The sequence below is a fragment of the Netta rufina genome (genome assembly GCF_964035555.1).
Source record: "Netta rufina genome assembly, chromosome: 5".
In the NCBI taxonomy this organism is placed as follows: Eukaryota; Metazoa; Chordata; class Aves; order Anseriformes; family Anatidae; genus Netta; species Netta rufina.
Genome location: NC_140128.1, coordinates 61,419,362 through 61,440,388, shown reverse-complemented (window position 1 = coordinate 61,440,388; position 21,027 = coordinate 61,419,362). Strand labels below are relative to the sequence as shown.

Here is a 21,027-nt window from a genome sequence, read left to right as displayed (position 1 = left end):
TATGCAAATAAATCACTAAAAATAATGCATTTTGATGCCTGTTGCTGCTACGGTAATGCCTGGAATAACGTAACGGGGCTCATTCCTGCTCCTTTTTCCCATTTGCCGCAGAAATGGCTGAATTATGACCTTGGGGAGGGCAAATAGATGGGCACAGGCACGGGGAACTCTGCTTCATTTAACAGCGTTATCCCCACACGCAAATGTTTGCCGGATTAGTGCCATATCTCGGCGGGGCAGGGCAGGAAAACTCCACATTATATTTAGCAGCCTTTAACCACCGGGGCGTGAGGCATGAGGGCAAAGGTAGCGCTGAGGGAAGACAACCCGCGGCGCCTCTGGGCGTGCCGGGGAAGACACGGGGCGGGCACCGAAGGTGGAAACGGGCCATTTTGGGGAAGGGCCATTTTGTGTGGAGCCCAAACAGCGGCCGCGGGGCTGGGAAGGAGCCGTGTGGGGGCCGTCGGGCACCTCCCGTCAGGAGGGAGGCGGGAAGGCGTCACGTGACCGCGGGGCGGTGCGAAAAGGCGGGAAGGGGGGAGAGGAGGGAGGGGGGCGGGAAGGGGGCGTGGCCAACAGAAGGGAGGCGTGGTCAAGAAGAAATAGGGCGTGGCCAAGCGGAAAGAGGGCGTGGTTGCGCGCAGGGGTCTTCCGGGAGGCGGGGCGCGTGACGCAGTTTCCGCTTCCGCCTGGGCGTGAGGGGGTGGCGGTGGTGCTGCGGGGCCGCCGCCTGCTGCCTCCGCTCCGCTCCGGCCTGCGCCGCGCCGCGCCCCGCCGGCAGGTACCGGGATGGGGCTCGGGGCCGCCTCCGGCTCTGCCCGGTTGGGCCACAGAGCCCGGGGCTTTGTGGGGCTGGTGGGTGTCGGCAGGGAGGGGGGCGGCGGTGCCGGGCCCTGCCTCGGGGTGGGGGGCGGTGAGGGGCGGTGAGCTGGGGGGTGGCTGGGGCTTGTTGGCGATACTTAAATAGGTGTGCGCGGTTCGTAAATAGCCTTTTGTGTCAAATGTTTCTGCTTAAAGAGAGCCTCCGAGCCGGTGTGGCGTTCTGAGAGGTGAATTTTTCGCAGAGATTGCTGTATTTTAAGGAGGTGGCTCCTCAATGACTCAATGGAAAAGCTAGCGCCCGGCGGTATCGACCAGCACGTTTCCTGGAGAGAGAGTTACTCATCTGGCAGGTCTCATCTGGGAGGGAGAGCTTGTTTCGAGGTGGATGCCTCAGGAAACTGCTGACCTGAGGGTGTTGGTTCAGCCTTCTGGTCAGTAGGCGTAAGAAACAAGTGTCCTTTCTTCTAAACCAAAATGAAAATGACCCGCCCCGAAGGTTCACTTCCCTAGACCAGTGAGTGATGTGCAAATGAGTGCTAAATGTCAGCCCGATCCCATACAGCATCTTAGATACTTCTGGAACTTAAGTTCATTCCAGTATGCCTTAGCAGTGCCAAAGCAAGCAGCTAAAGGTACCAGCTGTATCCATGGAGCGAGGCTGTATCCCAAAGAGAGCTACCCTGGAAAAGAACCTCTGTAACAGAGCAGGAAGGTGTGGGGCTTCGTTTGCCACTGGAATGCGACACGCAGGTCTGATGTTGCTTTAAAAGCAGTGCAGCTGAGGAGGATGCTTGATGGTTAGGGTCAGCCTGTCTCATCCAACCAAAAATGCTGGTAATTCCTGAGTAAATCGTGTTGGTAGGAGGAGAGTTTGGGTGTTCCTTATGTAGCCTTTACAGCTTGTTCAGGAAGCCTCCCAAAGAACCGATAATGGGAAGTTAAAGCTGGAAATAAATGAAGCATCCTTCTGGACCCAAGGATGGTGTGATGTGAATGGGCTGCGTGGCTCTGAAGGAAGTTCAGAGGCAGCTGTGGATGATCTGTTGTGGTTTCTGTGAGCTGCTGGGCTAACCCCTTCTGCGAGGTGCCCAGGGCAGGGAGGCGCAGACAGGAGTTGTCTCTGGCAGTTCTCAGCTGGCTTTGTCCCACAGCTGGCAGGCACGCTGCCCCTGAGAAGCGATGTATATTTTCTGCTTTCAGGACCATCTGCCTGTGGTGTGGTAACCACCAGAAGCGATCAGGTCTTGTCTTGGTGGGGAGGCAGCTGTGAAACTGAGCAGCCTGTCGTATGTGGCAAACTGGACCCGATTCCAGTTCCTTGTGGCTGTGGGTTGTACAGGTCCTGGCGGCTGAGGGGAGCTCTCTTCTGGGGAATTGCTTGCTCTGGTAGTCGGTGGCTTAGAGCACGTGTGGCAGCACACGTCGTTGTTCTTGACTAAATCTGTTTTGGAAATGTGGAAACAAAAAATCCTCCTTCTGCCCTCTTCTGTCAAAACAGACACGCGAGAAGCAGAAATCACCACATCTAGAGTAGCTGCTAACAACTAACTATTGTTTTTTCTCTTCAGCCTGTCATGAATTAGGTTTATTCCCCAAATAACCACGTAGGACAGAGCAGACAGTCACAAGGTACGCAAGTGCTTCACAAGAGGCCTTAAAGATGGGGAAGGACAGCTATAAAATGCTGATTCTTAACGCCTGGAGGTAGAAGCTGCAGAAATTTGCGTATTTTTGAAAACATTCTGGAGCTGTCAAAGATCTGGTCCCTTCCTTTTTATCCCTGTCGGGTGGTTGGGCTTATGTGGGCAGAGATCTGGTTGGGGCAGGGGTTGTGCTGGAGGCATTAGTCATGGTACGGTGACAAAAGAGCCTCGTCGCTGACAGAGCCATGCCACCCGGTGGAAATGTAGCTGAGCCTGTTGCACCTAGGAGGCTTTTTTCTGTGTTTGAAAGATGATCTTGGAGACGGGAACTAAATCTGTCACAGTGAGCCTTCGGAAAATGCCGTGCAGTTGTAAAAGTGGGAAGGATTTAGAAAGAGGAGGAAAAAGTGTTTTGGACAGCTCTAACGGGGGCCACCGGGGACCAGTGGTGGAGAAAAGCCAGGGAGGGCAAGAGCATGGGAAAAAATGCTTCTGCAGCCCTCAGTTTCGGTTGGGTTGGATGCGAGCGGGGAGGATTTATTGCTCAAAAAACATTGCGGAGCTGCTCTATTGTGGAAGCTGAAGGATTTAGTGCACCACACGGAGCACCGCGCTTCCAGGAGTGGGGTTTTCACAGACCTCTCCGAAAACTGCCGTGTATTTCAGTCCGGCCTGAATGCTGGTGGTGGAATGAGCCCGCTGGTGCTGCCTGAGGGGCACTTCTCAACCTTTTTGCAGCCTGGAGCCCTACAGACTCATCTTGCCTGCTGCTGGTTAATTCCTCGGAGAGCTCCTGGGTGCTCAGAGGCCTCAGGCTCCGGGCTGAAGTCATCTTCCCTGTGTAGTTCCTGGGTAGGCGCAGTGAAGTGCTCTGTGCCATGCTCCAGTTCACTCTTCGGGTTAAAGGACGAGAGGGATTCTGCTTCTTTTTTCCTTTTTTCTCTCCCCTCACTGCCCAGAGACATTGGTCAGCTCTCCAGCTTCCCGCTTGTGGCCGTGTGCGCTCTCGGGGGTGCTGCTGGCAGGCTGTGTGCTTCTGGAAAGCAGAGGATGTTTGCAGGGGCGGCGGCCTGCAGAAACAAAGGAAATCCTATTTCTCAGCACAGTGGATGCGAGCAGGACTTCAGCTTTAACGCTGCCACTTCTGTAGTCCTTCTGCGCCCTTCTAAATTACTTCAGCTCCTTGGGCCCTCCTTCTATTCGCTCAGCCCCAGGAAAGAATAATTTGAAATAGGTTTTAAATGTGGCAGTGTGGTGATGTAAAAATATCAGCTATGAGCCCTGTCATTCTCTACGCACATCGGTGCTTGTGCAGCGCTCTTCCAGGAAAGCTTCAAGAGAAAATGAAAGTCCGTTTGCTAACCCTGCCAGCTCTGAAAAATCCAGGCAACAAAACGTATCAGCGTGTTTTTCTGAAATCCTGAGCCCACGGGAGCTCTGAAAGGGACCGAGCTGGAGGTCCTTGACCTGACAGCATCTGATTCGCATCGTTTGTGAGCCTTGGGCAGCGCTGCGAATAAAATTGGTATCTCTGTGAGGTTTGGATTGCAATTTGGAGCTGTGCAACCTAAACAGAATGTGGATTATAGATGGGAAGTACAGATCAGCTTGTGTGGTGCCTGAAGGGCTCCAACAGCAGCAATTCCTTATGAAAGGAAGGTGGCAGGGCGCAGATTAAGTGGATGTTTAAAAAATGTCCCCAAAGCGGGCCAGGCTGTCTGCAGAAGGATCCTTGACATGCTTGGCACGGGCCCTACGTGCCAAATGTTGCCAACAAATGTTGCTGTAGCCTGCCTGCCAGAGGAGGGGAGCTGCTCAATCTCATTACGGGCTGTGCCTAGCGGCAGGCTTGTTCCTCACAGCCGTGCAGCAGAATCGTTTCCTTAATTTTCACGGCACAGCAATATTTTGGGACTAGCAGCTGATAAATATTGGGGCCGGTTGGTGTTTTGTGGGCAGGCCTGTTTCTGCTGTAGCCATCCGCTGCTTGGCCTTGGATTTCCTATGGGCTGTCACAGGATCTTCTGAGTTACCCCTAGGTCTGCTCCCTCTCTTCCTCCTCTCCCTGGCAGCACATGCTCTGACTTTCTCTGTGGGCTTTTCCCGGTCTCTTGTCTGTCTGTTTTTCAGTTGGATTTACCCATCCCATCTCTTCTGCCTCAGCAAGGATGATTTTCTTGGCCCGTTTTGGTGCTTTCCGTTAACCAGCTCTTTTGCATATGAATACGCGTACACGCGCATCTTTGGAAAAAGTTATTTTTGTACTTGGCTCTCGATTAATGATTTTTCTGTATTTTTGTGGGTTATATCAAATAGCTTTGTGCCTAGGCAAATGGAGCTGCAGTGCCACTGAAAAGCGAGGATCAATTTCTGTTCCATCCTTAGTTCTTGTAATGAACCACTGGCAGCATTTTTAACAGGAGTGGTGTCTGTTGAAGAGAAAGGGGGCTTTTTCTGGTGCGTGCCTCAAGCAGCTGAGCTCTTGAAAGGAGCAGATCGCGTTTTGCTGGTGTTTTTCAGTTGGTTCCTCAGCTCGAAACAAATGGCTGCTGATCTGAACCGATTAAATACAAAGCTACAGGTATTTGTAGGTACTTGAAGGAGCTATTGCTGTTGTCAGCCGCTGTTAGAGCTTTAACGAGCCTTTGTTGTCCTGCACGTAGCCACTGGCTTCCACCAGGGCAGTGTCTCTGGAGGTCAATGTGCATTTCTTCAAGGGTTTATCTGATTTCCTAGGCATAACCTGGGGATTTCCCTGCCTCCACAGGGGTTTGGTTGCGTGGCATGATCACAAATAACTTGGGGAATGAGAGGAACAGCGTCTTGTTGATAGGAAGGCATCCAAGAAAGTAAGGCTTAGGGAATAAAATGGCAGATATAATTCAACGTGAAGAAACGTGATGTAGTGCAGAGTAGATGGTTTTATTGAATTTATTCAAATACAAACGATGGGCTGACCCTTGCTGCAGAAGAACTGAAGCATTGCTGCAGAAGTCAGCTGGGCAGTGAACAAAAAAGCAGATCAAGTGTTAAGAAGTATTAGAAAGGAAATAGAGGACAAACCCGAACATAATTATGGAGCTGCATAAAGCAGCGCTGCTCCCACACTTTGAATGCTGTGCGGTTCTTTCTTGTCATTCGTCTCCAAGGATAAAAAAAGAATTGGAGAAACCTCAAAGAGAAGCGGTGAGAATAATCAAAGAGATGGAGTGGGTGCTGCACAGGGGTCAGGGAGATGAACTACATCTCTTCCCGGAGAAGGAGCAACTGAAAGAAAAAGGGGGAAAATGTACAGAATAATGAGCAGCATGGGCAGGGTGGGTGAGAATAGACCTGACGCCTTCTGAAGACAGAAGAATGAAGGAGCCTCACCTGAAACTGGGAGGATCCAGCTTTAGGACAGAAAAGGGAGGCGCCTCTTTGTGTAACACAGCAGCCAGATGGAGTTTCTCCTCAAAGGATGTTGTAAGTACAAGGAGGGAGCTAAATGGGTTTGTGGAAGCGATATTTTGAGTTTTATTCCATAGAAACTGCCTGTAACTTAGTAAATCTGAGCCTAGTAAGTCTGGGCTTAGAATAGCTGAAGAGTTCGGCTGTTGTGCCTGCTGTTGTTCCCTTTTGGTCACTGTTGAAGACAAAATGCAATGCTGAGAAAATGGCCCCTTGTTCAGGCCACTGCTGTCCTGAGATTAGAATATTCTCTAAATAGTTTAAAAAAAAAAAAAACAGTTGTAGAGAAGCCTCTAGTTATATGCACAAGATCTGCATGAACATGACTTGAAATTTTGTGGGAGTTTAAACCTATAAACCTATTTTAAACCTATATGCTAGGGGCTGTCTGTGCAGACCTCAACCCCTGAGATCGCTCTGTTAAAAGTCAGGTTTTCACCACCTTTAACCTATTCACAAGAGTGGTTTGTTTTTTGTTTTTTTTTATGGATTTGGCTAGGCAGGAGTAGTGTTGAAGCCTTGGGACAAGCTGCCCAGGGAAGCGGTTGACTCAGCACCCCGGGAGGTATTCAGAAGACGTGGTTGCGGTGCTTAGGGATTAGTGGCACACTCAGCACCGCTAGGTTAATGTCTGGATGTGATGATCCTGGAGGTCTTTTCCAACCTAAGCCATCCTGTGAGTCTGTATTTTGCACTCTCTTCTTGTGTTTGTTGTTCTACACCCTCCCCTAAGACCTTCTGGTTGCAATCCCACCTGCTCTTGGTCATCCTTTAAAGATTTCTTCGCCTCTAGGCAGTGCCTGTCAGTCAAACCAAACATAACATCGGATTTGTGATGGCTGCCTTTTCCTGGGGCTAATAAAGATCAGCAGTCAGTCAGTTTTCATCACGGTGAAGCTTTGGAAGGCTCAAGGTGAGCTTCATGGTAGCACACAACTCCTTGCTCTCTATTTTCAACACGTCTTGAGTGCAGAGAGATTGGGGATCAGGCACGCAGTAACAACGACTTTGCTGTGTCTGCGTTCAGCTGAGGCGAGCTGGCTGCAGGCAGTGGAAGTAAATAGATGCATCTACTATCTTTGGCGTGTCTTAAATCCGTAGATAGCTCTTCTGCTTCTGAAAATAAGGTCTGAATGGGGGTGTCATCACGTTTAATTTTAGGGGCATTGACTTCACCTGCAGGCAGCCTGCCAGAGCTCCGGAGTCTCAGTTTAGAAAAGATCAGGAATACGTCACAGGCATCGCTGGCTAGGCTGCCTGCTTGGTATCCTGGGAAAAAAAATGTATGGATTCAATATTGTTTTTCTTGGCATGGTGACCCTTTTCCTTTGTGTTGGTCCTGTTTTGAACTGAGACAGGTGGAGGCTTGAGTTTTGTTTTTTCATGAGACCTGTAGCTGGTGTCTGCGTGGACCCGAGTCATTGGGATAGAGGTGTTGCTGAGAAGTGCTGTCATTGGACATCTGTTACAGTTTGAAGGAGACAAATGTGGAATTTCTTAGGAACTCTTGCTTGATGTACTTTTTTTTCAAGAAATTTCACTTTATATTACCTTGCTTTTCAGCAAAATGTCTGGAACTGATGATTTTTCGGTAAGTAATGTTTTCTCCTTCCTGAAGATCTGCCAGTTGTTACTTCATTCTAAAAGTTAAGACAGTTCTCCGAGAAGGAGAGCTTACAGCTGAGCTTATTTCCCTGCTACTGCAGTAACCGTGCTTTCCTCTTTAGCTTTGGAGGTAACAATCTGTGAATGTTTTATGTATAAATCTGCTGCGGGCCTTGTCTCTTCTGCTGTGGTCCTAACAGAGGAGCTGTATTTTAATGGTGTCAGAAGAGCAATAGTGGGAACTCACGAAAGTCTTTTTGGGGTTTGTGCTGGAATTGCTTCTTGCTGCATGTGGCAGGTTGCCTTTATCTGTGGTTCTGGAGCTGCGGCATGTCACAACACCCTTCTCCCTCAATGGCAGAAGGGAACGTAGCCAAGTAGCTCTTTTCTCCTGCTTTGGCAACCCAAACGCATTTATCGCAGGTGAATGTGTGCAACTGACACATCCCGTAGGCGCTTTGCACCCTCACTGACGCTTTCTCTCTTAGTTGGCAGATGCTTTACCAGATCAGTCGCCTGCTAAGACCTCCAAAGTGAGCAGCACGAAGCCCGGCCAGCAGCCCGGTCAGCCTCCGCAGGGCTGGCCGGCGTCGAACCCCTGGAACAACCCGAGCGCTCCCCCTGCGGGGCCAGCCGGCCTGCCACCCAACACGTCTGCTTCCAGCGTGCCCTTCGGACCTCCTCCAACAGGAATGTATCCTTCAATGCCCCCCGGACCGCCTGCTCCATTTCCTCCTCCTCCTACCGGACCCTCTTGCCCTCCTCCTGGAGGGCCGTATCCGCCCCCAACTGTGCCAGGTCCTGTCCCACCAGGGCAGTATCCGCCACCAAACATGCCCTTTCCAGAGCTTCCAAGACCTTACGGTGGTCCGACGGAGCCAGCTGCACCTCCGGCTCCCGTTGGGCCCTGGGGATCCATGCCCTCTGGAGCATGGGGACCAACAATGGGAGGGCAGTATCCTGCACCTAGCATGCCATATCCACCCCCAGGGCCATATTCTGCTCCTACCCAGACTCCAGGGGCTGCGCCAACAGTACCGTGGGGTACGGTCCCGCCCGGAACGTGGGGACCTTCACCGCCAGGTCCGTTTCCTCCACCCGCAGGATCATACCCGGCTCCAGGACTATATCCTACGCCCCCTAATCCTTTTCAAGTGCCATCTGGTCCTGCTGGTGCTCCGTCAATGCCTGGTGGTCCCCATGTGAGTATTTATTTATTTTTGGCTTGAATTACGCAAATCTGTAAACTTTTAAGCATGGAAATGCAGTAGCATAAGACCTATTAATGCAGGTAAGGACTTGGAGCATGCCTGACTTGTGAGTCAGAGGAATAACAGCCAGTTTTGTTCTTAAATACTTAACTATATATGGCAGAGTGGTCAAATTTTGTCAAGTTGGGGTGTGTCTAAGCATTATGATGTAGTGGACTTCCACTATTTGGAAAGCCTTCTCTAAAAGACAAAAAAAAAAAGTGGAGAAGGCTTTTATATCTTCTAAATATTATTGCTAGTCTTATATTATAGAGAGATCACTTCTAGGGCATGTAGGTAGGGAATAACAAATTGTAGAGATACATTCTTAGTTTAAAAAACAAAATTATTGTGTTTGTGGATTAACTGCTTTGTGAAAACCCTCTACTGACGATGACTTCTTGTCTCTTGCAGCCTTACCGTTGAAAACATTCTGGGCAACAAAGTACTGTAGCTTTCCACCTTCATCCACTACTTACAGAGATTTTTACAATTTTTGTTTCAGTAATGTTTGGGGCTATGAAGAATACTTGCCTCTTGTATGTGCATTTGAGGTATGAAGGAGCAATTTGCATAAGTTTAACTTGCTCATATGCTAGCGTAACTGTTCGGTTTAACAAAATGAGTGTCAAAGAGCAGAAATAACAATAAACGCGTGGTTCTTACCTTGGCAAATACTCCTTGGAAAAATGGGAGTTGCCAAGTAAGGATTATAAAGAATCAGGCCCAAGGACTTAAGAATTTTTAAATTTCCATGAACGCTTTAAGTCTTGTTGCCAGACTTGTGCTGGTTATTGAATGGATGGATAGTCATATCTTGTCTATTTTCAGGTTATTCTAAAATGTCAATAAAGAGTATTTCAAGATTTTTGTCAAGAAATCTGATTTTTGAACATGCTACAGTAATTCAAACTAAAGAGACAGAGCGTGTGAACTTGAAGGCTTTCTCAGCATTTTGTATATACTCAAAACAATTGCTCAGTCCGGGACTACGGGAGAGAAGATCCACATTTGAAATACTTGGTCTGGCTTGCCAGCACACTGTTCATGTTCACAAACAGGCATTTGTGTGCAAAATAACGAAATAACCTGGATGTGCAGTTCACTTTGAATCAACCAATGTGAGTTTCGTGCATGCAAATGAGGACAGCATTTTGCCACTTCTCATTCCGTGGTGGTTGGAAGTTTGGCTTGGTCGATGTAAAGAGAAATCGATTCCCGCTTAGGTAAGGTACTTCCCCGTTTCCAACCTGGGTCCTAGTCATTTAAAATCTGTCTGCGGGGTTGTGTGAACTCAGCAGATGTTTTCCGAGTCCCTGGACACTCAACTTGAGCTTAAAGGATCAAAAACCCAGTCTGGCAATTCCCTTCCCGGCAGTTTTTTGGCTTGGCATTTAGTTGTGTCAGCTGCCAAGATCCTTTGTGCCATACTTACTGCCACAGCTGGGAACGAGCAGGTCTCCTTGGGGCTCCACTGAAGGTGGTGATGGAGAGAAATCCTCTGTTCTCAGCTCGGTGTCTGCATACCTCACTGAGTAAGCGTAATCTGGGAGTAATTGAATGTCTCGAAGCCTGTGCACTGCTGTGTAGCTGCCCCTCCCCTGGAGGGACGCTGCAGTAAGTTTTTTATATTGCCATATCCGTGCAAAGAGCATGCTGGGGGTTCACTGCAATGCGAGCGTAGCCACGTGTCAGTGAGGAGCTCTGGAAATCTTCGTGGTACTTCATAGCCTGGATTTGACCATGGATGGTTTGTTTTCTCCCCAGCTGGGGAGACCCTAACTTAGCCTCTGTAGGTAGAATTAGGAACATATTTTGCTTAACATGGTAGCTCATTTAGGGAGTCTTTGTGTCGTGGAACTGTGAAAGCAAGTTAATTCTCTTCCCATACCTTATCATGGCTTCCTGCATGCATGGGATGGACTTCTTAAAAACAAGCGGGGTGACCTGGTGGTGATGCTTGTTACTTGTCTGAGCCTTCATGGCAAAGTTCTGCAATACTTTTTGCAGAGGGAAGCAGTCAGCCGTGGCTGTTTTAAACCGTCCTGAAAATTAAATAGCAAAGGTACATGGATTTTAAAATTATTTTAGGAGGACACTACTGGAACTGAACCAAAACGCTTAACATTTCAGCCTAAAACCTAGCACCTGTAACCCTAGGAATCAGAACCAAAAGAGTAAGTCTTTTATTAACCTTAAACAAGCCCCCTTTGCCTCCCAAACAACAGCCCTGGCTTTGATCTCAGCAAGACTGATTAAAAATAAACATGGTAGAACACTGCCTACATTTGCTCAAGTGCTTTTTTTTTTTTTTTAAATACCTCCAGCCTTAGATGATAACTCGATGTAGTGAAAACCAGTTACTCCAAAGGAATGGATCGTGGTGGCAGCGCTCCATTTCAAAACTGCACTGGGCACGTGTCTTTGCAGGGGATGGGAAGAGGTAGGAAAGGATTAAGCAAATGTAGCAAGTACTGACTTTTGGAAAAAGGGGGTTTGTGAAAGTAACTAGGCTTCTAGGTTCTTCCTGAAGTAGACAGGATTTATTACTGGAACATTTAGGCTAAAACTCAGTATATATGGGATGTTTTTCAATGTATATTCGTATTTCTTGAGGTCATGAAAACTGTTTCATAACCCCTTTGTTTTTGTGAGCCAAGTTCTTTGCATAGCAGTGAAAAGGGTATACCTGTTAATCTATTGTGTAAAAACTCCAGTTGTCACTATATACCGTGTAGTAACTTTATCACATGTTATGTCAAGTGTGAGCAACTTCTGGCCTGAAGCTTTTGCAATGGAATTTGTACATTTCTATGCATCACTTGAGTTAAATTGCTGAGAAGTTTGTTTTGACTTGTGCTTTGAGATCGACATACCGCATTTGTTTACAATATGAAATATAAGCAATCACATCTTTAAAGTATAGATTATCACCTGCTGCTGTATTTTCTTTAGATGAAACAAATATTGCTGTATGATAGTGAGAAGCTATAAATACAGGATTTGATATTTTTTTGAAAATGCTGTCACTTTTGTATAAGATTAGACATTAAACGTATTTTCAAGACTGTCGTGTTTACTGTTTTTCAATTACAGCTTTTGACATGCTTGTGTAGACCTTTGCCTTGAATGAATAGTAAAAACAGGACATCCTTGACTTGCAAAGACTGAATATAAAATCGGAATTATTTGACTTCTGTGTTTTTTCCTCTTCCTTTTGTGATTTTTTTTTTTTTTTTGCAGCCTGCTCATAAAGTGTATTAAGTGTGGGTGCGAACACTGCTAGATTGTACCATGTAGGCCTCAGTTATTGCCAGCTCATAAACCCTCTTGTTAACTAGGGGAGGGAAAATGATCTTGTCTCTTCTAGAGGAGGAGTTTTTTTTTTCCCCCCCAGTGCTGGATGACGCCTGTGCTTGATTGACCATGTGGATGTGGTAAATAACCTGCAAACCAGCGTTTTCATGTGCTCATCAGGAGCTTAATGGGAAAGGGTGGATAAATGCCTGAGAAACTCTGACGCTTGGCAGTGGAGTAACTGTGAAGTTTGGGCATAACTGCACTTAGATTCCTTCTATGTGGGGGGTTGCAGAGCAGCTCTGCAACTTTACTTGGATTCTGGGGGGCACATCTGACACGTGGTACTTAACCAGGTAACTCTTAGGGTTGGATTTACATTTGCAGCCCCCCAGATGACTTCTCAGAAGTGGTAGCATGGGTTAGATCCATGATGCCTCTACATAGTAAGGGCTCTAACAACAAAAGTTTTCCTTTTCATACATATTTTCATAACTGGCTTTTATACTAAGCACGATTCCATGCCTTTCTTCAATTCTGTATACTTCAAACAGCCATTAGGCATAAGCTTACTGTCACATGTGATCTGACAAATGAAGAAGAGGAAATTTCAACTTTATATAAGCTTTCAACCAGTATGTGCTGCGAGTTTAGCTGACACTACTAGACGAGTGTAGTTAATGCTTACCCTTGAGACATCGGGAGAAAGCACAAGCAGGCTTGGCTCCAGCACTGCCCTGCGGGTGGATGCAGGTATTTTGGCACTGAGAGGAGGGGGTAGCTCTGCAATTGCTGTCTGGGCTCCACTGGAGAGTTGCCGATAACCTGGGTGTATTATGGAGGGTGCAGCACCGAAGCTCTTGGTCTACAACAGGATGATGGCTGCATAGACAAGATACTTTAATATTTTCCTCTTTTTTTTCCCAAATCTACTTTTCCTAGTTACATTTCCAAGGTAGCTGTAGTGGTAGAATCAACTGTAACTCCCTCTGCTCTCGTAACTGAGCAGAATTTGAGTTGATTTGAATGATCTAAAAATGTTTCTGTGTGCACACGTGCATCCCTTAGGCTGATAACATTAACTTTGTGGCCACTCTTGTCAGGGGAATGCCTCAGATATGTGGGAAATGCGATGTGAAAGCCTACACGCATTTAGGTGTGTGCTGGTGGAAGAAGCAGGGACTTTGTCTCAGGAGAGATGCTGGCTGTTCAGCTTGACCCACCTGAATACAGAAGCATTCTGCAAAAGGGATACAAAAATCTCAATTTTTTAGTTTATGGTAAAGTTATACCCGATTAAGTGAGAAGGGCCAGTCAGTGTAACAGTACAAACAGTTCTGTAGCATCCCTGTCGGAACAGTACACTCCCTGTTACGTGAGAGAGGTGAGAGATAAAACAAATCCCTCCATTTCTGTCCCCTTTCCAGCTTTCTCCTGGCACTCAGCAGGGCAGTGCCGTGCTGAGGAGTCAGTCGACACACCTTGGGCTTTAATTTCAGGCCGTGGTTCTGTTGTCAGTGCAAGACTTTACCTGCAGATGGGTGTTCGTGTGGAGGAAAGCTGCGGAGAGGCTCGTAGCACTTAACCCTTAACTCTTAAGAGCTGTGCCATCAGCCACCGCTTGTTCCTCCTGGCAGTAAGGATGGCTTGAGGATGTCTTCCTACCTCTCTTTCTATCACCACCGTGGTTTCCCTCAGGCCAAGTGACTGATATGGGCTGGTGGGGATCCCACAAAGCAGGAGGCTGGGGTACGCAGCGAGAAATGTGCATGACTTGTGCAGAGCCATCGTAAAGCAAGCACCAGGCAGTGTTGCTGTGCAGGTAAACAAGGCACAAATTCAAGCAAGAGATTCAGGCCAGCAATAAGGAGACAAGTCTTCACCATGAGGTCTGTCGAGCAGCAGAGTGGGGCAGTCCCCATCCTCGGAGGTTTTTGAGGTCAGTCCAGATAAATCCTGGAGCAGCCGGGGCTTGCCTTGGGGCAGGGACCTGCTCGTGTCCCTTTCCAACCACATCGCCCTACAACTCCCAAGAAATTCGTGCTCTTCCATGTCTGATTGAAAGCAAACGTGGGATTTATCCTTAAATGCAACGGTGACCAATGACTGCGGATTTGGGTTTACTCTGGCTAATTCATGTGGTGTGGCTCTGTGGTGGATTTATGGCTTCCCTATAGGAACGCAGTATGTGATAAGGGGTGATCTGTCAGGATACTGCATCTTACGAAGCTGTTAACAGATAACGAGAAGTAAAACAGTGTTTCAAGATGCCTTTTCACAAGGATGTGCCTGATTTGCATTACGTGGAAAGCTTTGCAGAGTGCTTTGTACAACAGAAATTGTTCAGAGCGGGTTTGAATCCTCCACCTTCTGATTTGCCTGCATTTTCTCCTGTTACAGGGCAGTGCCCTCCAGCGCAGTGCAAGTGGAATATCCTATTTTAAGTTTGCTTAGAAGTAGGAAGAATTGATGCTTTGATGTCCCGGCGCCGTGTCGTGCCGTGCCAAACTGAAGCTTGTCGGTGCCCCTGAAGGAAACTGTGTCAGCGTTGCTCATCTTGAAAGCTTTGTACCAGAGGCAGCTCAGCAGCTTCCACTTTCTGCTGTCGTGTTTTTGTTTCAGCCTTGATGCTGTCCCCGTTTGCCTGCTCGGGATGCTGAGTGCTGTCCCGTGGGCCGTGCAGCACAGCTCCATCCTCCTCATCCTCTTGTTGCTCTCCTGTTGGTCTGCAGCGCTTGGCCAAGTAAGGCGTTGCTAAAAAGAGTGGCTGCGGGGTGACACCACACAAAAAACCTCTCTCTTCCCACAGGCCTGCTCTAAATGGTCAAATAAAACCCAAATACAGCGGGTGAAGGAGCTCGGGGCTGGTTTTGGCTCCTCTGCAAGCAGCAGAGGGCAGTGCTGCTGTTTGGGAGCCCTCCTGGGTCACCTGCGTGGCTCGTCCTCCCTGACACCCGGCTGTACCTGGGGTTTATTATTTCGGCATTGAACGCACAATAACTTGATAAAAACGGGGAAAAAAAAAACAAAAACAAAACACAAGAGTTCAGTGCGTGACAGCAGCGCTTGGGAGTGCCCTGGGTTGGATTTTGCTGGGACAGGTCCTGGGTTTAGCTGTGCCTTCACGCAGTGCTGGTTGTTGGGCTGGGCTGTGGGACGGCATTACAATTCTACATCTTTCCACAGACTCGTATTAAACTGGATTTGATTTGATTTCTACAGGGCGAAGACATGCACTGTACGAAAGATTTAAACTTTAGCCATGTTTAGGGTGAGGTTTTACACAAGAACGAGTTTCTGTGCTCAGGAGCAAAAGAAGTGCAACAAAGCTCTTCCCGTCCCCATCTCTTCTTATTTCATGAGGTAAAAGCCCCAAATTGTTGTAATAAAGCTATTTTAAAGTGAACTCTTCAGCCTACTTGGCATTGCACCTGCCCTTCCAAACACTTCCAGGGCTGGGACATCCACCGCTTCTCCAGCCTCACCCTTCCCATATAAACAAGAAATTCTTTAACCTAAAACTACCTCCTTGCCCTATCCCCACCCCATCGACACAGAGCCCCCCCCAGCTGTCCTGCAGCCCCTTTAGGCCCCGTGAGGTCTCCCCGGAGCCTCCCCTTCTCCAGGCCGAACCCCCCCAGCTCCCTCAGCCTGTCCCCACAGCAGAGGGGCTGCAGCCTCTGAGCATCCTCGGGGCCTCCTCTGGTCTTGCTCTAATATCTCCGTGTCCTTCTTGTGCCCAGAGCTGGGTGCAGGGCTCCAGGTGGGGTCTCACAAGAGCAGAGGGGGAGAATTTTGCCCACTAGCACCCCCAAGTCCTTCTTGGGAGAGGGGAAGCCCCTGTGGGGCCCAGAGCTGTGACCCCTTCTGCTGCCTCCTCGCTCCTTTGTGGCTACACCCAACGAGACAAGAGTCACGCCCCGGTTTTGGTGGCATTTGGACTGATTGAACCCATCCCTACAACCCAGCATTATTCTTTTCTGCTGTTTAGGCTGGATTAGCTTTCTATAAGGCTGAATTAGCGGGCTGCACGCTTGAGTGAGCACAGGGCATGGCCAAGAAAAGCATCAGGATCTCAGGGTTTTTGATGGCAGCAAGCCAGGGGGAGGCTTTTCCCCTGCGAGCACCTGCATAGGCATTTCGGATCACGGTGGGGATTTCTCCCCTGGTTACTCAGCACTGTTAGGACAAAGAGCCTTCCTTCAGAGGCCACCGAGCTGCCCAGGAGGAGTTAGTGTGGAGTTCAAAGCTGGGGAGTGGTTTTCTAGGTTTCTAGGTTGGAAGAGACCTCAAGATCATCGAGTCCAACCTCTCACCTAGCACCGCATCGCCATGCCAAGCACAGCCCCGTGCCCACACACCACAGCCTCCCTGAGCACTCAAGCTTTGCCATAAGGAGGTTGGCCACCTTAACGCATCCAAACAGGGCGAAATCAACTCTCCCTCCATCTCTTGAAGACAGAGCAGGAAGTTTTCTCCATTCCCAGTTTGCCTCTCCTGACTTCTCTCCCAGTGGATACTCACCAACAGGATGGAAAAATAAGGAGCCCGGTTAGAAAGGTCCAAAGGCAAAAGAAGCAACGATACTGCTCAGTGCAAGCAACTTGTCTGAAACCACAGCCTGAAAACTGTGCTGACCATATTTTCTTATCCTACACCCAAATTTGGAGTCTCAGTTGTCCAGAAACAAGTATAAACAATGCTTTCCTCCTCACTACACTATTATCCCTTTTGTAAGAGCCAAAATCACACACTATTCCTGGCTATCCTGAACCTAACAGCAGCACAGAATTCTTTGCCATCAATCAGATGTCCTCGTACAATTACTGACACAATGCTTTTTATTTTTTTCCCCTTTAAAAGCCCTTGGAATGGCCAGTGACTTCATTGTACACCAAAAAACACCTCTCGACATTGCCATAAGCACGCACAAGTCCTTCAAACTCTTCAAACGTAAACGAAATGGGCAAATTAGTGATGCTCAGCAAAGCATCCGCTGGTTGGAGTCGCACGGATGTTTCTTTTCCCCGAAGAGAATACCGGTGAAATTTCTGAATCATATTTTGAGCCTGCTCTCCATTGAACAGAGTGATAAATGCTGGGAGAGACCAAAGCAAGTGACATCGCTTCTTACTTTACAGAGAAGCGCTGTAGCCCCCCTCGCCTCCAAGAAAAAACAACACAAAACCCAGCAGTAGAAGTCAGAGGAATAATAAGAGTTTGGGATTTACTCTGCAGACACAGCACATAAAAAGAAATGCTGCAATATGTACTTAAACATCTGAGAAACGTAGCTATACAAAACTTCACTCCTAATAACACGACAGAACTTTACATCGGGGAAACAAAAGGTAATTACATTTTCTACTTAGGTCAACATATTGGTGATTCAGCTACATTTCTCTGAAGGCAGCATCCATGCATTCTCACTAGGGATTTACTGCATCTTTGCTGCCTTTTGAGTCTCTAGGATATTTCCCCAAATTGCAGAATCCCAGACCAGCTGAGGCTGGAGGCCAACCCCTGCTCAAGCAGGGCCACCAGAGCTGGTTGCCCATGACCGTGCCCAGCCGGCTTTTGAAGACGTCCAAGGACAGAGACGGAGCCACCTCTCTGGGCAGCCCCAAACAGCACCAAAACGTTTCCTGATGTTCAGAGGAAACCCCCCCGGGTTTCGCTTTGTGCCTGCTGCCTCTTGCCATCGTCTTGCCATCCTGTATAGAGGATGTAACAGTCTGCAATGAATCAAGCAGATGGAAGATAATTTACGGGTTTTGTTCTTGAGTCCCACTCAAGTGTGCAGCACAGGACAGCCACTGGCAAAATCTTTGGTTCACGTAAGAGAAAGAAAGATGCAAGTCTACAGCTCTGGCTGAGGCATCCTCAGCACTGTCAGGCACTTGCGGACACAGGGTTGGGCACTGGACATCTTTCATACCCAAAGTGTGAAGTATCACCTCCAGACAGCAAACATTTTTCTGCTGCAATTGAGCCTTCAAGCCCCCAAATCTCAGCAGCAAGTACCACAGAAATCTTTACAATGTGGCAGTGGGTAGGCAGTACCTGCAGGATTTGATGCTCTTGTAACCTTTGCTGAGCTGCTGATCTTCAAACCGATCTTACAGCTGCTGAATTTCCCTCCGCAGAATTACAAGCGGCTGGTGTTTGTTGTTATACTCTCATTTTACTTTATTTTACTTTATTTTATTTAACTGCTTCTTCTGCTTGGTGGGCACTGGTCCTGGTGATGCCATGGCCATGTCACAGGGGACAGAATGTTGGCGGTGGCCGTGTCACAGGGGGAGCAGCTATAAAAGGGCCGCAGCAGGCCAGGCCGGCCAGTCCAGCCGAGGAGCAGCCAGATGAGTTGGGGCTGAGGAGGGAGAGGAGAGGCCCTCCATGGCAATGAAGGGCGGCTGCTCCCCTCCAGCTGTTTTTTTTTATTTATTATTTATTATTACAGATAGAATCCTGGAAAACGACAGAGCAAGACCATGGCTACAGCCTTCTTCCAGCACTCCGCTGGAGACGTGTCAACATTCGACAGGACGGATCCCTGGACTCCATGGCCACATGATAAGGAAGGTCAACACCCAGCCCCTTCCCACATTGTGCCGCTGGCACCAGCCCCACTGATGTCAGGCCACATCACAGTGGGGCTGGTGACACGGTGGGCCCAGGAGACGCCTGGTATTACACATGGGTGGTTCTCTTATTGCCTAGCCTCAGCACTGGACACGGACACGAGCCCATGACACGACAACATTCTACAGGAGAGATCCTTGGACTCCATGGCCACATGCTGAGGAAGGTCAACTCCCATCCCCTTCCCACATTGTGCTGCTGGCACAGGCCCTGGTGATGTCAGGCCACATCACAGTGGGGCTGGGGACAGGGTGGGCCCAGGAGAGGCCTGGCATTACACATGGCGGTTCTCTTGTTGCCCATACTTGCTTCTCTGCTAGCCTCAGCGCTGGACATGGACACGAGCCCATGACACGTCAACATTCTACAGGACAGATCCTTGGGCTCCATGGCCACTTGCTAAGGAAGGTCAACACCCAGCCCCTTGCCCCTTCCCATATTGTGCCGCTGGCACCAGCCCCACTGATGTCACGGCTGGTGACAGGGTGGGCCCGGGAGGGGGGTGGCACAACACACAGGGGTTCCCCTGTTAGTGCTTTTGCTTCTCTGCTAGCCTCAGCGCTGGACATGGACATGAGCCCGTGATACCACGCTCCTGGCCGCCTCTCCTTGACACACTGCTGGAGACACATCAACATCCTACGGGACAGTCCTACAGAGGAGCAGATGGTGCCATCAGCTGCGGACGAGATTCTGCAACACCCCACACTTGTTATATGAACTTGTCTATGTGTAACCTTTTCTTAATAAAAGAACTTTTCTTAATAAAATGTAATTTGGAGAACCACTATGAATTGTGATGAAGTGTTCAATCCCTTCAATCCCTTGTATGCATAAAATATTAAGCTGCTCCTACACATGTCTAGAATTAATTTCTTTGGGAAAAACTCAAAAAGCTAAAACATTCAATCTTGAAAATAAAATGAAACTGGAAAGCTAACCCACAAAAGATATTGTAATTTTACACTACTGCAAGTAGTGTAAAAGCTCCAAACCATATAAACCAATAAAAGCTGTAAGAATAACAGCTACAGGACAAGAAGAGTGAGCCCTGACGTGCTCACGCATGTGAGGTTGGTGCCAGCCCTCTGCAGGGCCGTGCTCCACATGAAGGACTCACATTTAAACGGAAAAGTATAATGGGACGTCATCCCCAAGCATCTAATTAATTATGGAGCTAATCACCTAGGGCCTCGTCTGCATCTCATGTGTCCTCTCAGGTGCACAATGACTAATTAATGGTGCATTCGTTGAAGGGCTGTTTAGTCAGGAAGGGAAGGTAGCGGGGCTTTTCCCCATCACAGCTGCACGTCACCATGTGAAAGTTGCCCCTTCCATAACATCCTTGTAATGCTTTTAGCACTTTTTCCCATTCTGCGTGGCCCATCCTGCTATTCCCATCTGCTCGGGAGCCTCCTGACCCGTGGAGCATCGCCTGGCCCTGGCTGGAGGTAGGAGACGATTTGGCCTCCCCGGCCGTCGCTGTGCCAAAATTCCCTTACAGCTGCCCGCACTCGGACGGCTTCTCCCACCAAACCCTGTCCCGAAGCTCACAGGCTCTCTGCTTGTGCCTTGCGAGAGGTTTTGGATGCTCTCATTAAGCAGTGCTCATTAAGCCCGAGCCCTGAGTGCTAATTAGCCGCTAATAAAGCCCAAATTTTTGTTACAAGCTAATGGCTCGGGTTCCTGTAATTACTCGCGTGCTGGCGTTCCTCTGTTACTTTTATTTTTTGCTTGAGGGAGGGAGGCTGACAGCCTTGTTCTCCCAAACCTCCTGCCCACACGGAGCCTGTGGACACCAGCTCTTTGCCCAGCACCCTTGGAGCTTTTGCCTTCATCCTATTTCAAATTTACCTTAAAATCCTCTTCACCAGGGAACCACGAACAAGGCACAAGCACAGCACAAACAAGGCACTAAACCTTCCTGTCCTTTCTCAGATGTCCTTATTCTTTTAAAAACTTCTGCTTGGTAAAACCAACATCCCCTTCTTCTGCCAAGCAGCAGCAGCAGCAGCAGAAGACAAGTGCCCGAGGGAGACGAGTGCTCAGCACAGCCGGTGCTGCTGACAGCGACAGCCTCATCGGCTCCTTCTGCTTTCTCCAGTGTCAGGTTTGGGTTTTTAAGGTTCTTCTGCACTGAGGTTTTCCCTAGAGCAAGATGATGCTTAGTGGGATTTGAGTCATTAAGCTCCTGAATGAGCCCCCCCTACACCTTGCCCCAAAAAGGGGGTGCATGTGGAGGGGTTTCTGATGCACCCTTGGGGAAGGAGTGGGGCCCTTCGATTCCCTGCTGATCTCCAAAGTGCTGGGAGGAG

At 48.6% G+C, this 21,027-nt stretch overlaps 1 protein-coding gene across 1 annotated transcript; it reads left to right on the top strand.

Moving 5' to 3' along the window:
* Window positions 1-686: 686 nt before the first annotated feature.
* MAPK1IP1L (mitogen-activated protein kinase 1 interacting protein 1 like) lies at window positions 687-11,912 on the top strand. Its single transcript, XM_084287365.1, has 4 exons — window positions 687-781; window positions 7,479-7,506; window positions 8,009-8,722; window positions 9,185-11,912. Exons 2-4 carry the CDS (start codon window positions 7,483-7,485, stop codon window positions 9,194-9,196), a joined length of 750 nt encoding a protein of 249 aa, XP_084143491.1. The 5' UTR covers window positions 687-781; window positions 7,479-7,482; the 3' UTR covers window positions 9,197-11,912.
* The last annotated feature ends 9,115 nt before the right edge of the window (window positions 11,913-21,027 follow it).

Excerpts from the sequence above, each read along its gene's own strand:
- MAPK1IP1L (XM_084287365.1), top strand. The coding sequence starts at position 7,483 with ATGTCTGGAACTGATGATTTTTCG. Across the intron at positions 7,507-8,008 it reads CTGGAACTGATGATTTTTCG|TTGGCAGATGCTTTACCAGA; the intron begins GTAAGTAATGTT and ends TTTCTCTCTTAG.